The following is a 19958-nucleotide window of genomic DNA, read 5'->3' as shown; positions in this document are numbered from 1 at the left end:
GTGAGAGACGGTATCCTTGAGATATGTCTGAAAGACTGCAAATATCCCTCTGGTCATTAGGAGAAGACTCTTAGGGCTTGTCTACACATGTTGCTATGGCAACATTGTTACTACACTGATTTAGTACTTCCAAAAGGAAGTACTAAATCACAGTGCAGTAACAGCCCATACTGCATCCTAAGTGCGGCGCAGTTATTTTTAGCAGCTACTTTGCCATAGTAGCGTGTGTAGCATCATGTGTAGATGACCCTTAGTTTGGTAAACATGCACCTATTGGGAAGGACACAGTTGCCTACATATTGTGAACCCATAAGAATCCAGTGTGTGACGTATGTATGTATGCAAGTGGTCAGATAAGAAACCATACTTAGGCCTTGCTTCCACAGCAAGTCTTTGTCTAAAGCTTTCTGAGGATAAGGGACTTTAGGCCCTCAGCCAGTGGGCTGAATATAAGCTACATTCCTGGTTTTAAGATCCAGGGTATGATCAGAGTACTGTTCTGATATCTTCTTATTTGTTCTCAGTCTATATCATAACATAGAGTTACTGATTTATTCTGTTTAGTCTTGTTTTTATAATAAAACTTGTTGTTACCTGTTAACCCACATAACTTTTCTTCCTATCCAGTCAGTCCTAGTATCTGGCTCTGGTTTCATGCCTCATTTTCCACCAACTTACCATCTTTCTACCCTAGGCTTCTTATCCCAGCTTACTTCTTTGACCTTTTTTGCAGTACCCTGTGCATGATGCTTGTCATTTAAATGAGCCAGGTTTCTCCTGGATGATGTCTGAGTGTCAGCAGGGGATTCTGACAGTGCAGGAGACACAGGCTTCTGCACCCAGTTTTTTTTTCAGATCTACCCTAGCACGAAGCAGCTGTAGTAGGGAAAGCCCTACTTTGCTCCTGTAGCCTTGGCTATAGTATGCTCAGTTATGCTGTACTCTACAAATATGTAAAGGCTGTATGTAAGAGGATGGAATGTGCCTGTTTTCTCTCTGGCACTGTTACTTGGACAATCTGGGCAGCAGCAGGAAAGTTGGGGCTCAATGTTTTGATCAGTGAGAACAGAATTTTTTGGAGATGTTAGCTAGGTCTAGCAAGTGATTGCTGAGCATGTGCAAATTGCAGCTTTTCAGAGGCTTATAACCAGAGATCCAGGTTTTCCATTTCCCATGGAAAACTGTGGATTGTCCTCTTTAAAGGAGAAAATCACAGATTTTCCCTGTTAAAGGAAAATCTTTGGTGTAGGAAACTGCAGGTTTCCCTTTTCAGGGCAGTGGCATTCCAGCCTGCAAGGAGCTGCTCTGGGCTAGAGGGAGTGGGAGGAGGGTGATTGGAAGTAGGGGGTGCCATGTGCATATTTGTGCACACATGCATGTGGCCAGCAATACAGCCAGGCAGGGCAGTGGGTGCAGCCTGGCAGTTGGATACAGTTAAGTCTGTGGGATGTGGGGGGAATGGGATAAGAGGGCTAGGGCTTGGGGACTATCTGGGGGGGGGGCTGTGTGGGGGGTTCATGCAGGGTGTGTGGGGCCTGCCTGGAGTTAAGGGGGTGGTCCTTTGGGGGCACCAGGGAGCTATTTGGCTTGGCCACTGGTGTTGGGGGCTGGTGCCTGTGCTCTTGGGGGCAGGGGTGAGCCAGCTGGGAGATGCTGCTTGGGGGTGGGGAGCTGTGGCTAGGCTGTCTAGTACAGCGCGGGAGCCCCAGCCTGGGATGGGGCAGTGCCACTGGCATTCCCTCCTCCTCCTCCTAGGGCTGGACTTGCTTTACTACCACCTGCACGAGTCAGAGCTGCCACAGCAACAGGAGGGATGGAAACCACCTGGCACTCATCGCCCTGCTCCTGCTGTCTGTAGCCTGGCCTGGGCCAGAGCGCGGCGCTCAGCTTCATGATGCTGCTGTGGAGCACGGTGCTGGTTCATCCCACCGCAGCCAAAGCCACAGCTGCAGCCAGAAGTGCGGCACAGTGTGTGGTGCCCCAGCTTCCACACCATGGTGCGCTGCATGCATCTAATGCTGGAGGCTGTCCCTGCAGTGTCCCTGCAGACCAGCATCCTGTGGGGCTAGGCGGGGTAGAGGCTAGCTGGGGCAAAGCTTTACCATATATTTATTTCACAAGAGGGTAGTGAAAATAGAAAGCAGCTTTGTCATCACTTTGGGAGGGAAGGTATGATGGTGATGATTTAGGAAGCTTAGTGCACATTTGGTCTGTCTTTTATTCCTATATGGAGGTCACAGGATTATTGCAGTGCTGAAGCTACACTAGCCTTTGCAGAACTTCTGCAGGTGAGAAGAGTGTACCCTATCAAACACATCCATATTTTGGTTGCGGGAAAAACATAGATGGTTTTATGTCTCCTTTCTTTTTTCAATGTTTTGTTTGTGTGTTTAGACAGTGCCTACCATAGTTGAGTCTAGCATAATGGCATATTTGTTCTTCAGTAGTACCTTAATAACAAAAAACAGTATCAAAAATATATAGACCATATAATTAAATACACATGTATATAAAATTGACTGTCTTAAATTTTCATTCACATGGTATGGTATGGCATGGCATAGCGTAACGTTGGGAATTATTACTAGTTATAAATATTTAAATTTAAAAAAAAAACAGACAGATAATTAGATATGTGGCGAAATGCCGGGCTAGCGGCTCCGGCACCGCTTAGGGGAGCCGCGGGCTTTGCGGAGTTGTGCGAGCGCGCGGCTTGTGGGGCGGGATTGAGGTAGCTCTTAGCCGCCCTCGAGGTTCGCCGAGTTGGCACAAGTAGACGACTTAGAGTAAGTAGTTAGTGTCTCTTAATCTATAGGGTGTCCGTTGGTTCACGAGGTTCCAGAGCCAGCCCTTGCGTTCCAACAGTGGAACAAGTCCAAAGCTAGGTGCGGCTGCCGACTCCTTAAGTCCCAGAACTGGTCAACGGCTCATTGATATGGAATGTTAGTCATAAAAGTTATTACGGAGTAGATATAGAGTAAAATAAAAAGACTTATTCACTCACCTGGCCTCACCCTCTTACAAGTAAGAGGGGAGGCCGGTTGGAACGAAGTTGCAGTAAATACAAGTATAGCGAGCGTAGATATGCTGTCTAAGCTACGATGAGAGGCAGTCAAGAAGCGGAGTCTCCGATGTTTCTTCAGTTACAGTATGCTGGATACTAAAGGGGTCTGTTGGTTCACGGGGTTCCAGAGCCAGCAGCTGCCGGCTCCGTAGTCCCAGAACTGGTCAACAGCTCATGAATGGGATATTCTATAGGGTGTCCGTTGGTTCACGAGGTTCCAGAGCCAGCCCTTGCGTTCCAACAGTGGAACAAGTCCAAAGCTAGGTGCGGCTGCCGACTCCTTAAGTCCCAGAACTGGTCAACGGCTCATAATTGGGAAACACAAAGCAATACTGTAACACAGTGAATCGTTGTCAGTTGTCGGATTTCTGAGGCCTTTATCTTCGCTGGGATACGCCCAGGCGGGGAGGCTGAGAACCGGTCTGTGGGGTGATCAGGCCCACAGAGTTTTCCAGTTGTCGTCTCTGCTGCTTCCTGCTTTTTGCCTCTTTTATAAATGTTTGTTGGACTGCCTCTATGACACTAACTATAGTATACAGATAGGATAATTTTCTTTTACATAATTATTGCTAGGCAGATTTTCTACATAAGTTTCATTTCTGCAAAAATGACACTTTTAGATAAGAAATGAAATTTACAGAATGCGCATGTGTAGCTTAATGCCAGTGGAGAGAAGTACAAAGCGTTCATTTTGATTAACAGTCTACTTCAAGGTTACATAAATGTGAGAGTGCCGCGCGGCAGTTACACAAAAAAAAGAGAAAATAATATAAAGTCTTTGCTAAAAACTGTAAGACAGTTACAAGATAGACCAATACAATCTGGTAATAAATTTAGAAATGTAGATACCAGGATATATCTACCATATTTGGGAAAGAGAGAGATGTCAAGTTGCTTGAGCATTGTTATGGGCTTTTAGTATACGTGTTTTGTTTTGGTTTTTTTACCCATTTTTACCCAGAGTTTTTTTTAACCAAATTTTATCCATTTTTTACCACGGATAACATTTTATTCTTTTTTATAGCATTAAAGACCTATTTATTTGTATCAAAGGTAGGTTAAACTGTAGCATTTATTTTGTAATATTAATATTTTAAAGTAAGCAACTTTTAAAATATGGAGACTGTGTGTATGGTTACACTCACATATATATAACTAATAAGGTTCTCTGCATAGAAATTAAAAAGCATATTAGCTTTATAAGTAATGAGCTGAATTACTCATGACTTAACATACTGACTATAGTTATAGTAAAACCAGCTGGATAATTTAACACAAACTCATCTATGTTTTCAGCAATCAACGTAGCCTTCAACAATATACCAGTTTACTTCGCTGCTGATTTTTGCTGTTGTATCATTTGACAGCAATATCACACCAGTGGGCTGTCTGAGAATAAAAAGGAAGTAGAAATATGTATATTAGTATTCAAGAAACAATGCAGTAAAAATATGGTGGACTGGCACTGAAAAAAGATTGATCAGTTTTGAAATGGCAGATTTAGATGTTTTTATACATAGTTTTTAATAGACTACCTAATATAGTTTTATAGAGACTAACCAATTTGGTGATTTGGACATAGTATATAGTTTATATGTATAGTGGTTTAAATACCTTCTTCTTTTGCTCATAATCATGTACCATATTTACTTGACTCAAAGATGAGGTGCCCCCCCCCCAACATGGGGATAAAAAGCCCCTTGTCTTGGATTCGAGTACAAGCTGGGGCATGAGGACAGGTGGCTGCAACAGCTCCGACTCTGTCCCAAAACTGCACTTGGGGTTGGAGTCGGACTTACAGCCATTGCCCTCAGTGATGCCTGTCCTGTACGGCCTGTCCCCTGTATCCTCTGCCCCATGCTGCCTCTAATAGATTTCATTATCTGGCAGTTTTTAGCCAAGATTTTCATCTTAATTGCTCTTCTTTCACAATTTTCAGTTTATCAGTGTTTTTCTGGCTGTGAGATACAAAAAAAAGAATGCAGCTCAAGCACTGTATAGAGAAGGGAGTATAACCTACCTGCTTTTTGAACATATAATACCTTGCTACATGGAGATCAAAATTTATGTCAGAAGTCTTTTCTTGTTTTATTGTATTGCGAGTTCTTATGTAATTTAATCTTGAATTTTACACCTAGATTTTTATGTCCATGTTTACATTTTTTTTAATTATTATTTCTCTATACTATTTTCTTCCTTCTCAAAAATGAAGTATCTATGGTCAGTGACTGGATCAAAAAAACCCCCCATAGACTTTTTTCTTCTACCCTTCTCGGTAATTTTTTGAAGGACAAAGTTTATTTTCTTCCAAATTATCTCATATATTGTTTCAATTTGAGATGTTTCAGACTTTTTTTTTGTATTTCATACACATATTTTCATATACTTGCCCAGGAAGTTCAACTTTAGCTCAAGCTCTCTATACTAATTTCCCTTCAGAAAGGGTATTAGTTTACATTTTATCTGAATGTAGCTTTCTTATCTTTCTTCTGGCACAGTTACCAAGATTTCAAACCAAGAACTTTTGACCAGAATCCAGTACTTGGTGGTGGTGCTTTTATGCAGTTGAATCAATCCCTCTGGAATATATCTGTTACTTAGGCTGTGAATATGTATGCACTTGTAGTGCTACAGGATCTCCTATAGTATTATGAGGGATATAAATACATTTATAGCCACCTAGCTGGAATTATAGAGTCCCTGCAAAGGCATTTCCTCCAGCCAGGGGCGTTGTTTTTTTGCTTCCCCCCACCACACCATAAGAAGCCTGTCAGTGTACCCAGTCACCAACAGCCTGCCCTTCCTGCCCCTTGCAGAGAGATATCAGGCAGGCTGTCAGTATTGGGGGCAGCAGTCTTTGCTGCCTTATGCTGGCATTGTGGGGGGCAGGGCAAGAAGAGCTGCAGTTTCTGGACCAAGGGCTGCAACAGGCTTCAGAGCAGCCCAGCATTTCTGGCAGAGGGGCATCTTCTCTCTGAGTCTGCGCTGTGGAACAGCAGCAGAGAGACCTGCTGCTCACTGCATACTTCCTGTAGTGGGGAGCTGTAGTTCTGCTTGCTTCCCGTCCCTTGCCTTGGAGCCCTGGACTGTTATTAAGTGCTCTGAGCACCAAGGCAATGCTTATTTAATTCCCCCTTGCTCTCGGTCTCTCTCCCCCGTTGGAGGACAGGAGAGCAGAGCACTGTGGGATGGTGGAGAACCAAAGGATCCCCTCTAGTGCTACATGTAAGTGGACAGATGTTACATATGGTGCCATAATACACATCACTAGAAAGATGCTACTGTTTCATCCAAGAATATTTTTGTAGCATTTCTGCCATTTGAGTAGTACTGTGAAGTCGTCTGTCCCTTCAACTTTTCTAGCACTAAAAATGTAACATCTGTCTATAGCTCTAATCTCACCTTGTAACCTGTTAAACTGAATTTGTCTTTTGTAAATTCTTACATAGTATTTTATAATTAAATATAAACAGATAATTCTTAATCAAAAGTTCTGTGTATACTTCTCATTCCTTTTTCCAACCAAAATATTCACTCATGAAATACAACTTAAAAGGGCAGAATATTTGTGAAATAACCAGTGAAAATCATTGTTCCTTTGTTCTAGAATTTTAAAAGTCCATATCACATTTTTTTGCTTTTATGTTGTTAATCATTCTCAACCTTTGGTTGTATGTCTTGTTCATTTTCTTTTTTTAAATGTTCACCTTATGCTCAGCAAAATAGAACTGTGTGGAAGATAAATGGCAGGTTAAGGATATAATCTCTAGATATCAAAATGAATCATTATCATTTGTTTTTCTTGTGATGGCTCTGTACATCACTAATAATATGACACGTGACCCCTTGACTTACCTAAGTTTATGGGTGAATTAAAAACCTGTACGTTAACACTGAATGTAAATACACTAGGAAACTATAAATCAGTCATTAGGGAATGGATATTCGCTTGCTAGAGAAATTACTGTGTTCAGTTATTCTTTCATACTGTTTAATTTCAGACTGAACACTGTCTCCACATTTAAATTACTGTGTACTGAAAGTTTCTAAGTAGAAAGTCTACTCAGCCAAGATGTAAGCAAATGTATATTGGGACATTAATTGAATCAGACACTTTGGACTGTGTAATTTTAGCATTTTAAAATGAACTCAATCTCTGGTAAAACGACTACAGTGAATCATAATTTAAGCAGCAGTGAGACTCGAATAAGTTTGTATGTCCTGTAGCCCCATTTGGGAACTGGTTTATAAAATCAAAGAAAATTAGGGTTGGAAGGGACCTCAGGAGGTCATCTAGTCCAACCCCCTGCTCAAAGCAGAACCATCCCCAACTAGATCATCCCAGCCAAGGCATTGTCTAGCTGGATCTTCAAAATTGCCAAGGGCGGAGAATCCACCACCTCCCTGGATAACAAGTTCCAGTGCTTTACTACTCTCCTAGTGAGAGAGTTTTTCCTAATACTTAACCTAAGCCTCCTTTGCTGCAACTCAAATCATTGCTTTTTGTTCTGTCATCTGCCACTACTGAGAACAGCCTAGCTCCATCCTTTTTGGAACCACCCTTCAGGGAGATGAAGGCTGTTGCATGCAAGATGTTGTGGGAGACCATATCAAAAGCTTTACTCAAGGTCAGGGATCTTCATACAAACTTCCTTGCACTGCTAAATTATCATGCTGGGATGCCAGCAAGACACGCAGGGGAGGAGCTACATCATGTTAAATTCAAACAGCAAAACAGAAATAGCATATTGGAATTACTGTAGAGATCTGAGGACCTCCATGGATTTGATTTAAGTGAACTAAAGATAACATGTCTATGAAAGTCCTGTCTATCTCAGGCCACCAGCATTGCCAGGCAAACTGAATCAGGAGATTAACATGGTTTTTTTTCAAAGAAGCGAGTTGTCATGAACCCCACTGTTGTCCAAGGGGTTCACGGGGTGTTATGCATGGCTTCTTCAATATGTTATGCTGAGATATGGTATTTGGGTAGCTGTAAGCTGTGTTCAGCCATATCATCCTTATGTTTATATGAATTGTGGTATTTGGTATAAATGTAATTTTGATATGTTTTTGTATTTTAGCCAAGACTATTTGGTGGGGCAGTGGTTAACTTAATTGCTTTTTACCTATTCATATGTGGAAGAGATAATCACTGAGAATTAGCATCTAACCTGAGTTGTTTATTCATTAGATTGCCCTTTCAGACAATGATGAATATACATTGTAAAGAAAGAGTCCTGTAAGACTGTCACCTGGAAGGACATTTCTCAGTGGGGAAATTAAGTGAGACACAGTATGTTTAGGATATTGGATTAGCAATCCTCAAGTTTCAAAGGATGCACGTATTCTCTTGATAGTAATTAGATCAGTATAAATTTCTGCTTTGGTAAATATTCATCTATGTGGAGTGGGGCAGGAAGTTATATGCATAGTATGGGCTTCCTGAAAATCCAATGCATGACATGTGTAAATGGCCAGATAAGAAATTATACTTAAGCTTTGTCTTGAGAGTAGTTTTGTCTTCAAGCAGGCCAGCAGGAGAGCATTCATGAGGCCCTGACGGAAAGGTCAGAGGCAGGGGCTGCGTTCTAGTCTGTTGAGCTGAATAGAAACTGTATTCTTAGAAGTAAGATGCAGGGCAAGACTGGGTTATTGTTCTGATATTTTCTTTCGCTTGTTTGTTCTTATTCTGTCTGTAACTCAACAGATGTTCACTGATTTCTTATGTTTACTCTTTTTTATAATAAAGCTTTTTTATTATTTTTTTAACCTACTTATTTTTATTGATAGCTATGAGTGCAGAGCATTTGACCATGCAGATAGGCTCTTTCTAAGGAAAGGGGATCTATCTTTTCTGGATCTTGACTGGGCAAGGGAATGGTTCTTCTAGCTGGCAAAATCCTCTCTGCTAAGAACTGGCAAGGCCTGGTGAGGTATCATTGCTTTGGGGCTTGTCATGAAGCTTCATTGGTCTGGGGCTTGCCTTCTCTGTGGTCAAGCAGCAGATGGCAGAGGGGTTTGGAACTGGAGGGTACCCCTGAAGGTGTGAGGAGACCCTGGGAGTGTCTCTCAGAGCTGCACCTGGCGGCATCCAGGAGCAGGTCATGTCAGAGGAATTTTCCATGCAATCAGCAATCAGTAGGAAGCTCAGCAATTAACTTGCTGGTGTTAAACAGAAGTATCAAGTATTGGCAGTAGTGCAGCAGGTCCTCAGATTTGGATCTCAGTTCATAAATATTTTACTTACTTTGATTCTTAAGCTGCTTTATGGGTATCTCTGTCTGGCACCGTGTTGTACTCTGTAAGGATGCCATTAGTGTCCAGACTCCATTATGTAATCTCCTCCCTTAATATTTCTAGTAGTTTTCTGATGACCCCTTAGAATTGCACCTCAGCATTTCAGAAGCATTTCCTCCTCATTCTGACATTTTTTTTAAGGACTGCCATCTCTGTTATGAGAGTAAGGAAAACTTTCATTCAAATCTTGTTTTACCTCTCGTCTTGCACAGACACAGTTGTACTCTGTACTTTTCTGTAAACTTATGTAAAACTTATTTCACCTTTGACCAGGACAGTTCCCTAACTTTTTTTCTGAATCTTAGGTTGGAAAGAAGATTTGAAACTATATGGCAAAGTTTTGAAATCCAAAGAACCTTAAAATGTCCATTTATAACATTCTGCTCTAAAAACATGTCTATTGCGTTCAGGTGTGATATCTCCAACAGTCCAGTACAGGATGCTTATCAGCCATATGAAGTGCATTTGCTTTCCATTACAGTATGACACCCACAGTGTTGCTTTGGATTTTCTGGCCAGTATGTATAGTCCATCCGTCTGCCATTGCTTTGGGACCTGTATTTTAATTTGGTTAAATTTTGATTGGCATTTTTACAGGCACAAAAAGGGCAAAGGGGAGGAGGCTGCAAAATTTGCTTATGCTTATGTGAAAACTATTGTTGTTTGGGTAAAAATATCTTCCACATTCCAGAAGCAAGATTTTGAAAATTGGGAGCCTAAATTGGGTTGTGTAACAGTGGTTTTTAACCCCTGTTACTGATTGGCTGAGTGTAGAGAGCAGGCTGCAGGGTGCCAGCTGCCAAGTGCAGACTTGAGAGGTGGTCTTGCAGATCTGTACCGCTGCTAATTAGTAATTAACAAGGATCCCGCTTTTCTTTGTTAAAAATCCAAAATTCTCTGATTAAAAAACCCCAAATCTGCACTTTCTCTTTATTAAAACGAAACACCATTATATAGATAGTTATCTGTTGAACACAGTATTTTATTGGTATATATATTTACACTTTTAAAGCCATGCGGAAGCCTACCAGTATTTCAATCATTATAATAAAATAAATTGTAAATACTTATATATTTTGGTGTTTGATTTTGTTTTTTTAGTCACGGAAAATCAGGAAAATCTCCCCCTAACCTTTGCTTACCAGGACGTGGGTCCAGCTGTAGCTGTCCCCTCCTCCCCACCTCTTCCTTCTACTGTTTTATGGTGCTGAGCAGCCCTGATATGCTGGTGCCCTGTCCCTGCTCATGCCATTGTCCCTTACTTCTGACTGCATCGGGGGGAGTTGAGGGACTAGAAGGGGCACAGCCAGACAGGTAATATAAACAGAGCTCCTGGGATGAGAAGTCAGTTTGGCCCAGATGGGTTCAGAAAGGAGCTCCCTGCTGTAATAGAGAGGAGAGCCCAGGGGACTGTGAGGGGGAGAATTCAATAGAAAAATAAGTTGGTGTCATGCACCCTGAGCCCAGATGTTCCTGGGGTGTTCTCACAACTTCAGGTTTGTCCTTTGGCTCAGGTTTGTCCTTTGTGATCTGTTTCCTGATCACTCTGAGAACATGCTGAGATGCCCCAAAGCTTACCTCCCTGATTGATGGTCCCTCAGCTTTAATCATATCACTTAGTCTTGCCAGAGCAGAGGGGATTTTGCCAGCTCAAAAAAACACACCCTTGTTCTGTTGTACACTTAGAAATGTTGGATCCCCCTCTTTAACAAAAGATGCCTGCCTGTGTGGTCTAATGCTATGAAGTCACAGTTACCACTGATAATAAGTATGTTATAAAGGGTAACAAATATTTTACTATAAAAGACAAAAGCAAACATAAGAAGTCAGTAACCATATGTGATATAAGAATAAAGAGATAAAAGGAAATATCAGAACAATAATCTGCGCTTGCCCTGCACCTGAAGAATACAGCTTCCACTTAGCTCAACAGATTAAAAAGCAGTGTTAGCCTCTGACCTTCATGTCAGGGCTACCTGCAAATTTTCTTGTCAGCCTACTCTACTCAGCCTGTTGGCTGAGGGCCCAAAGTAATTTCCTATATCCAGAAACAAACTGAAGACCAAAAACTTGTTCTCTGGGCAAGGGTTAAGTATGTTTTTTTAGTTGCCATTTACATACATTATCCAATGGATTCTTGAGGATTCTATGCTGGATATATAACCTTCCTGCACCCAAAGGGTGTATTTGTTTACCAGACTGGAGGTTTATTGTGATTTAAATATGACCAAGAAAGTGTTTTATCCTTACAGATGCACTGATTTCTAATACAATATCCTAAAAATAGTGTCCCTCACTTAAATTCCCCACTCTGAGAAATGTACTTTCCTAAATAGCTTGAATGGCCAGGTGTTAGTCTCACTCTCCAGTTAAAATGCAAATTCTTCATTGTTTGGAAGGGCCTGGCTCAAGTCCTTCAGACCTTGTTACATGGTAATTTTAGGTGGCTTTTGGAGTTTTTAACCCCTGGATTGGCTGCACATTTAACACCTTTAAGTGACTTAAAGCATTCATAATTCAGTTTAAATTTATGTCACTTCTGGGCAGGATTATCTCTAGTCTGCCTAATTTTACTCCTCTTCGTTAAGGTGTAGCCAGTCTCTACAGCTATCCTGATCAAGTTGAAGGTCCGGCATCCCAAGATGCTGTGGCCCCTTCTGAGTCAGAGTATGGGGGAGAGCTAGGGGCTGAACTCTGCATAGCCTGGCGGAGTGCAGGGTTAGCGGGAACCGTCCTCGGGCTGCTGCACTGCTGCCACCGAGCTCAACCTTGCTGTAGGTGCCTGGCCCCCCTGGGGTGTGTATCCAGGTCCTGGGGGCCAGATCCTTTTTTTTTCTCCAGAGCTTGCTTCCCAGTGCTGCTGGCTGGGCCCCTGGAACTTGAGGAGTGAACTGTTCCAGGTGACGGTGGGAGGTACTACAGCCTCCTGGTGCTCTGGTGCTATAACATTTGCTCTGCGAGTAGCAAGCCAGTCCAGCCTTTGGCTCCTACTCCTGCCCCTGTTCACCAAGCCTCTAGCAGCAAGTCACAGCTGTGAAGCTGAAAGACAGTCAGAGATGGTTTCTCACCTTAAAGTGTGACTGCTGCATTAAGCCAAACACCGCTCAGATGATTAACATTTGTTCAGCTTACAACATAAGGCAGGGTTGGCCAAAATGCAGCCAACTGATTGGATCCAGCCTTTGGGAGCCACCTGCTAATTGGTTGGATCTGGCCCGCAGCTGCCCCTGTGGTGCTCTGCATGGAACTGAGCCCCACTGGGGGCAGCCCATGCCATGCTCCTGCCCACACCTGCTGGCCCCAGTCCATGCCAGCATGCACAGCATCTGGTAGCACTGCTCCTGGTGCAGCTGTGGCCTCCCAGTAAATGATCAGCTTCCCTCACATCCAGTGGCAGTTCCTCCTCCTGCTGTGCCACTCGGGGTGGGGAAGAAGCTTCAGCCTTGCAGCTCCTGCCCCAGTGTGCAGGGCTCTAGCTCCAGCTCCAGCTCCAGCTCCTGAGTGGGTGGAAGGCACCCAGGAGCTTTAACCAGGTGGCTCCTGCCCCAGTGTGCAAGGTGGAAGGCACCCAGGAGCTGGACCCAGACAGGGCTCAGCCCCATATTGAGCATTGTGGGGGCAGCTGCAGACCATACTGCCAGAGTGAGCTTTGCGGCATATGCTCTCTTCTCCCTCCTTCATTTCCTCTGCCGTGGCTGGCTCATGGAACCTAGTGCCCAGGCAGTACTCCTCCCCCCACATCTGCCTTCTCAAACCCCGTCCCCAGAGGGCAGAGACAGGCAGGGAGTGGATCACAGCTCTGTCCTGGGCCCCAGCCTTGCACTGTCACCTCCTCATGACCCCGCCCCATGATCCCAGCTTTGCCTGGCCATCCTGAACACTGCTTGTTGCCCACCTGTGGCCCCATCCCACATGAGGAGTTTTGGTGAGTTGCTGCAGTGAGGGGGGGAGGTACTGACCCAGGCCCAAATAATTGCCCATCCCTGGCATAAGGCATAACGAGGCCAAAATCTACAAGACTGGCCATTAAGCCTACCCATGTCAGATACTAATTCTCCTTGATTATTTTTCCCAGTGATCTAGAATTTAAGCCTCTTCCACGTGGGAAACTCATTGTTCAGGGAGTTACACCTGAAATGCATCATCCTGTTATACAATCTTGGCTCTGTTATAACTTACAAGCTTTAGACAAGATTACTATAAGGTGGATGGGCAACTGGCTCAACAGCCACAAGCAAAGGGTATTTTGTCAGGGTTTTCTTTTTGCCTTCCTCAGAAGCATTGGACTTCCTCCCTGTTTTAGTATACCTAAGATCAAGGTATGGCAGACAAATATAAGGAAGCCCCCTGGCAAAGCAGAGAGATAACAGGCCTTGGAGAGGCCACCAGAGAGCATCTGTACTGCCTGGGAGGCACAGTTGTGGTTACAGCTGCTCCTGATTAAATGTTTTGCTTCCAGCATCATCCATTGACTTCATTTTGGTGCTGACAGCAGTTCACCAGTTTTGAATAAAAGGATTATTATATTTATTTATAAGGACATAAGATATCTAATCTGTATTCAATGGCTGTTTAGCTCAGCTAGAGTGTGGTGCTAATAAAATCAAGCTTGCAGGTTTGATCTCCCTACTGGACTTTTTCTGCCTATGGTAGGGGGTTGGATTAGCTGATCTCTTGAGGTCCCTTCCAGGCCCATGTCTTCTGTGTGTCTGTATTATATGTATTTCCACTAATCCTCTCTATGTAGGGTATTTCTTTGTGTGCAGAAGAATTGGTAGAAGTTCAAATGTTTTGGCTTAAACGTAGGACTAAGTTACAAACAGTCAAGGCTGAAAGTTCTACCTCTTGCAACAGCAGAACACAGCATTTCAAGTATTTCCACCACGCTGTTTATATAATATTCTATGATTTTTTTTTGTTTGGGTCATTATAGATATTCCATTCTCCCATGTCTCATCAAATCTGAGTGTATTTGATCTGAGATGTTGACTAAGGTTATTTACCACATGTGCATGCAAGTTGTTAACTAGCTTGAAAGGTATGTTCTGTGTTTGAATTATACATGGTGAACCTAAAAATTCTGCAACTATGCTGATCAGAATAGAAGTTTAGATACTGAGGTTCTGTTAAATAGGTTATTCAGAAAGTTAATTTTGACAAATTTATTAATTCATGTATTCTACTTTTATTTCAGGCTGATCAACTAATGTTTGCTCTCCATTTTGTACGAGGAATGCACCCTGAACTTTTCCAAGATAATGTAAGTATTAGGGAAAAAACTCAGATGTTTTACTTAATGAACAAAAAGACACATAAAATAGGATTCATATATTTATACGTGGCGTGATAGAAGGAACATTTGATGTGGAAACACTAAAGGGATGGAAATAAATGAAATGGCTACTAGAGCAGGAGAGGAGGATGAATGTAGTGCTATATTTTAGAGCTTTATGTACAAGATGAGAAGTAGGCCAGATAGCAGGAAGTTGCCGAGGCAGATGGAAGGGTTTTGGAAGTAGAGGGAGAGGGAAAGATTGGTTATACAACTGTTAAAGCGCAAGAACAACAAAGTCATCCAGGACTTTTGCAAGAGGTGGTTGAGACCATGAGTTTTCCAGGGTTGCATGCTGAGGTCCAAATCTTAAAAGGTACATTCACCAACATCAAAGCTGTGACTTAAATTTCTCTCAGTTTCTGAGAGTGCTTTATTTTCTCCATTTAATCATTTAGATTGTGAACTCTTTTGGGCAGGGACTTGCAAACAGTATGTTTATGACACATGTAATACCTGGCCACCTGACCTTAATTGTTTGTTTGTAGTACTTTGTATCTTGACTGCTTATGTCCAATGTGTACTTGTATAAGCTAATAAAGTTATTTCAGTCTAGGTCTGGTCTAGGTTGAATGGTACATATCTTTGTACTAACAGTACCTTTCAAGAGGTAAAACAAGCAAATAGTATCAATATTTCTCCCTCATGAAAAAGTAAGTTATTTTAATTAGATTGTTGAGGTGGAGTTGGGTGTAAGAAATTTATGGGGAAAAAACTAGGCAGAAGAGGTGTGTTTTGCTTTTTAGCTCAGAATATGGCAAGGTTAGGAGTCACCTATTGTTCTGCTAGAGAGTTCTGTAGTCTAGATGCATTAGTCATTAAAATGTTGCCTCTAACAACTTGGTTCTGCTTTATTGATCAGTGGTTTTGTGATTCAGTTGAACATACATATTGTAGAAGGCCATGGCTGAAGACAAAAAATAGTCTCTCTCAGCCTGTGTATACAAACTCTTGCTGCATCCAGTTTATGTGGATTTCTATATTGATTTTCTTCCAGTAAACAGTCCCATTTTCCCCATTTTTGGACTGAATAGCCTTTATGTTCTTGTGTACTAACCTCATTTTTATAATCTACATTTATTTTAATGTCTGAATGGCTATTTAATAAATTTGCTTCTGAGCACCAAGACAAAGGAATATTAAGAATCTTAGAAACAAGGTGATGGTGTTGAGGCTCTGGAGACTGATAGAGGCAGAAAACTGTTACATTGCTGGCTTTTAGATTTTTAGTTGAATAATGGTGGAGGTACAGATTTACTTAAGGTTGGAGAAATATTATTTTCCTTAAACAAGAGAACCTCTTTGTGTCCATAAGTATGTTGTATAATGTGTGTGTATGTGTGTGCATGTATATGTTAAATTAGCCTCTTCGCATGAAGTCACAGGATATGTGATTTTTCCCCACATTTTCCCTACTTTCCCCACCTCCAAATACAGGCTTGCTCCATACAACACATATTTTTTAATACAATTGTCCCCATTAAAATGACACAAATCACTTTTCCTGGATGTGCATATCATGGTTTAAGAGAGATTATCATTAAATGTTTCATAAACATTTTCCTTTTCTTTGTTGACCAGAATATTCTTTGTACTGTATTACACTGTGCCATAGTATATAATCTGGTTATTCCTGTGTATTTGCATGTTTTAAATACTTTGCCTAGTACTTGGTGCATGGTTATGAAGAGCTAGAAACCCTGGAATAGTCAGTGAAGGACAGATTTTCAAATGTATTTAGGTACCTAAAATGAAGACAGGCACTTAGTGGCATTTACAGAACTGTCTGAGATGGCTGGACATCTCACTTCCACTGACTTCAGTGCATTTTTGGATGACTAAATGCCTCTGAAAATCTAGTCCACATTGGATAATCCTACCCAGGAAACTTTTAGATGGCTTAAGTACTGAAGCATGAGGTTTTGTATTCCTTCCATAATCTTGGGAGGCTTTTAATTATTATTTTTGTTTTCAAGCCTTTTGATGATCATGTTGTTCATATATATATCCAGTGGTTTTTGAACTCCTGCTGAGTTCTTGATACTTTTCTTGGCCAGGTTATACTTTTTTTTGCCTTTTTTACCTTTTCTCAAAAAATAATGCCTTCAGCCACTTAGTTTGCAATTCACAAATAGACCTAAGCACTCAAGTCAATAGGATGTGAGGAGGTAGGTGCAAAATTCCTTAGGCTTCTTTCAAAATCATAACCTTCATTTTAATTTTTCTCCTCTGTATTCCTTCTACACTGCATACGTGTTACTGTATATAATATTTATGTTTTTAAGATGCCTTTTTTTATTTTTCCTCATAGGAATGGGATACTTTCACTGGTGTAATCATTGGGGATACTTTAAGAAAATCAGTAAGCTAAATATATATGTATTCTGAAATAAGGATTCTTTTATTGAATACAGATGCTTGAACTATCATTGTACAATTTTATTTACTGTTTTTATATCATTCAACTTTCAAATTGTAATTTAAATATTGTAAAATTTTTAAATATGGTAACTAATTGTCTACGTTTAGAGGAGAGCACAGGATACAAGTTTTCTTTTTCTTTGTGAGTATAGTAAATTTTCCAAATGTAAATTTTTCTGTTTTGAATGTACCCATTTTTTAAAATAAGTATGACTGGATCCTGGCCTCTTCCCAGCACCTTACTCTTCACCATACCTGTCTTTTGTTCAGATCGAATTCATCTTCAATTTTGAGATATTCTTTTAGCTCTGATCTCAGATATTTTCCTCAGACTGGCAGTGGCATAACTCTTTCTTCTTATTCATTTCAACCTTTGTTTTTGAAGCTAAGCTTTAGTGCAGCTTGAATAATATTCTTACAGCCCTCCCATCGTGGGGAAGGCTTTTTTGGGCCAATGGGAAATTGTGGTAACTCCCACATGGTGAGCATGGTTGGACCAGGTAAATAAAGTGGATTAAAGAAAAAGAGATGCTATATTAGTGAGGATACTTTCTTAGAAATCATAGAGGTAAGAGAGAAGCCATTATTGATTGATATTTTTCCAGTAACACATCTGTAAAGGTTTATTTGTCAACATCTGCCCTTGGATTCAGCAAACCAAATGTACTCACCTAACAAGACAAGGTTCTTTGGGTGAATCTGATATCTTTTATTAGACCAACTATATAGTTGGAGAACAATTTTTAAGCAGGCTTTCAGGTTCAAAAACCTTTGTCATGCTCAGGAAGTTACAGCAGTTGATATGTGCTCTTCCTGGATGGAAAGAAAAGTACAAAAGCCAGGGGCTGTGCTGGTATGCATAAAAGACAGGCAGTCAGCAAAAATGTAGATTGAGGAGTCAATGGGTGAGAGACAGGCTGGGTGGGGGGGAGAGAAGGGGGATGAATAGTGGAGAGATACCTGGGAAGTCAGCTGTCAGGCAGGTTATAATGTGTCATAAATCCAATGTCTATATTTAGTCCATGATTTTTAGTATTCAGGAGACTGATGAAGTGGAGTTCATAGGCTCGTCTCTGGGAACTGTATCTTCCTAGACCCACCCATCTTAGCTTTCAAACAAGCACTGAACCTCACCAACCTCATCACCAGAAGTAAACTTCCTCAGACCCAGAACACACCAAAAGGATGCAGACCATGCCATGACAAGAAATGCAAAACCTGCCAACCCATCTCCACCACCCCCACAGTCACTACACCCCACAACAGAGCCATCAGCATTCCTGGATCTTAAAGCTGCACCTCCAGAAATGGAATATATCTCATCCAATGTACCAACTGCCCAGATGGAAAATACGTAGGTGAGACCAAACAACAACTGCACACCAGAATGAATGCACACTGGAAATCTATCAAAGACAGGAATCCCCAATTACCTGTGGGGGCACATTTCTCCCAAGAAAACCACTCTCTCTCCAGTCTCTCAGTTCTAATCCTCAAAGGAAACTTACAAAACGCTTCCCAGAGATGAGCCAATGAGCTCCACTTCATCAACCTCCTGAATACTAAAAATCATGGACTAAATATAGACATTGGATTTATGACACATTATAACCTGCCTGACAGCTGACTTCCCAGGTATCTCTCCACTATTCATCCCCCTTCTCTCCCCCCCACCCAGCCTGTCTCTCACCCATTGACTCCTCAATCTACATTTTTGCTGACTGCCTGTCTTGTATGCATACCAGCACAGCCCCTGGCTTTTGTACTTTTCTTTCCATCCAGGAAGAGCACATATCAACTGCTGTAACTTCCTTAGCCTGATGAAGGGTTTTTGCACCTGAAAGCTTGCTTAAAAGTTGTTCTCCAGCTATTCAGTTGGTCTAATAAAAGATATCAGATTCACCCAAAGAACCTTGTCTGCCTATGTCCTTAGACCAGCGTGGCTACAACCTACACACCTTACCCAACAAGGATACCTTATAGAATAAGGTCAGTCTTCCAAGTATTTGGTCCAATCCACTTCTAAAGGAAAAAAATGACTAAGAAATTTCTTAGGTTCTTATGTGGAGAATTGTTTTACTTGTCAGTGATTCCTAAGTCTTTCTGATATCTCTCTCCCATCTATATTTTTGACTAATCCTAATTCTTCTAGTCTCATACATTAGGTTATGGGAAAGACTGCACATTGTGCTTCAAGGATTTTTCTTAAGAACCTAGGATCATGCAGAGATTGAGTCTACCAGAATGCAAAAGAGTTAAAAAACAAAACAGTGTGGTATGATGCTTCTTCAAAATAGTGAGCCCAAAGAAAACAGATGTAATTATTCTAGGATACCTGAGACAACATCTTGGCAACATGATTGAGGCTGGTAAGACTCTAAGGGTATTTATACATGTGCTCTGGAAGTGGCGGTGGTAGTGGGGGGGTGCTTTACTTAGAGCTGCTCCGAGAGTTGTTTTAATTAAAGCACCCATGGCATCTCATGTATCAGCATCCCCTTGCTTCAAAATGGTGGTGGGGACACTTTATCAACAAGCTTAGATAAAATGCCTGTGCTGCCATTTTGAAATATGGGAGACACTGATACATGAGACTCAGGAAGATGCTTGAGTGCAGCAATTGCCACACTCCTGCAGACTCGATCAATTGAGTCTGCTCCTATGCATTAGAATTACAGAATGTCAGAGCAGCCTCCTTGCTCATGTATAGGCACCCTAGGAGCTCAGCTTTTCAGAATAGTCTGAGAAAGTACTACTCCCTTGTTTAAGAGCACAACAGGATGACCAGGGAAATCAAGAATAAGCCTAATGGCAAGCGCTGAATAGGATGATGTGTTCCTT

General features: G+C 41.6%; 1 protein-coding gene across 3 annotated transcripts in view; it reads left to right on the top strand.

The window, feature by feature from the left end:
• DYNC2H1 (dynein cytoplasmic 2 heavy chain 1) overlaps window positions 1–19958 on the top strand; it is a 464482-nt gene that overhangs the window by 171001 nt on the left and 273523 nt on the right. For all 3 annotated transcript variants that reach the window (XM_090030141.1, XM_090030133.1, XM_090030125.1), the window contains exons 71-72: window positions 14559–14624; window positions 17008–17058. In XM_090030141.1, coding sequence (XP_089886267.1) covers window positions 14559–14624; window positions 17008–17058 — 117 coding nt within the window. The remainder of the gene's footprint in view (window positions 1–14558; window positions 14625–17007; window positions 17059–19958) is intronic.

The sequence above is a fragment of the Crocodylus siamensis genome, chromosome 1, assembly GCF_052110815.1.
Source record: "Crocodylus siamensis isolate JL-2025a chromosome 1, ASM5211081v1, whole genome shotgun sequence".
In the NCBI taxonomy this organism is placed as follows: domain Eukaryota; kingdom Metazoa; phylum Chordata; order Crocodylia; family Crocodylidae; genus Crocodylus; species Crocodylus siamensis.
This window is presented reverse-complemented; position numbering and strand designations above follow the sequence as displayed.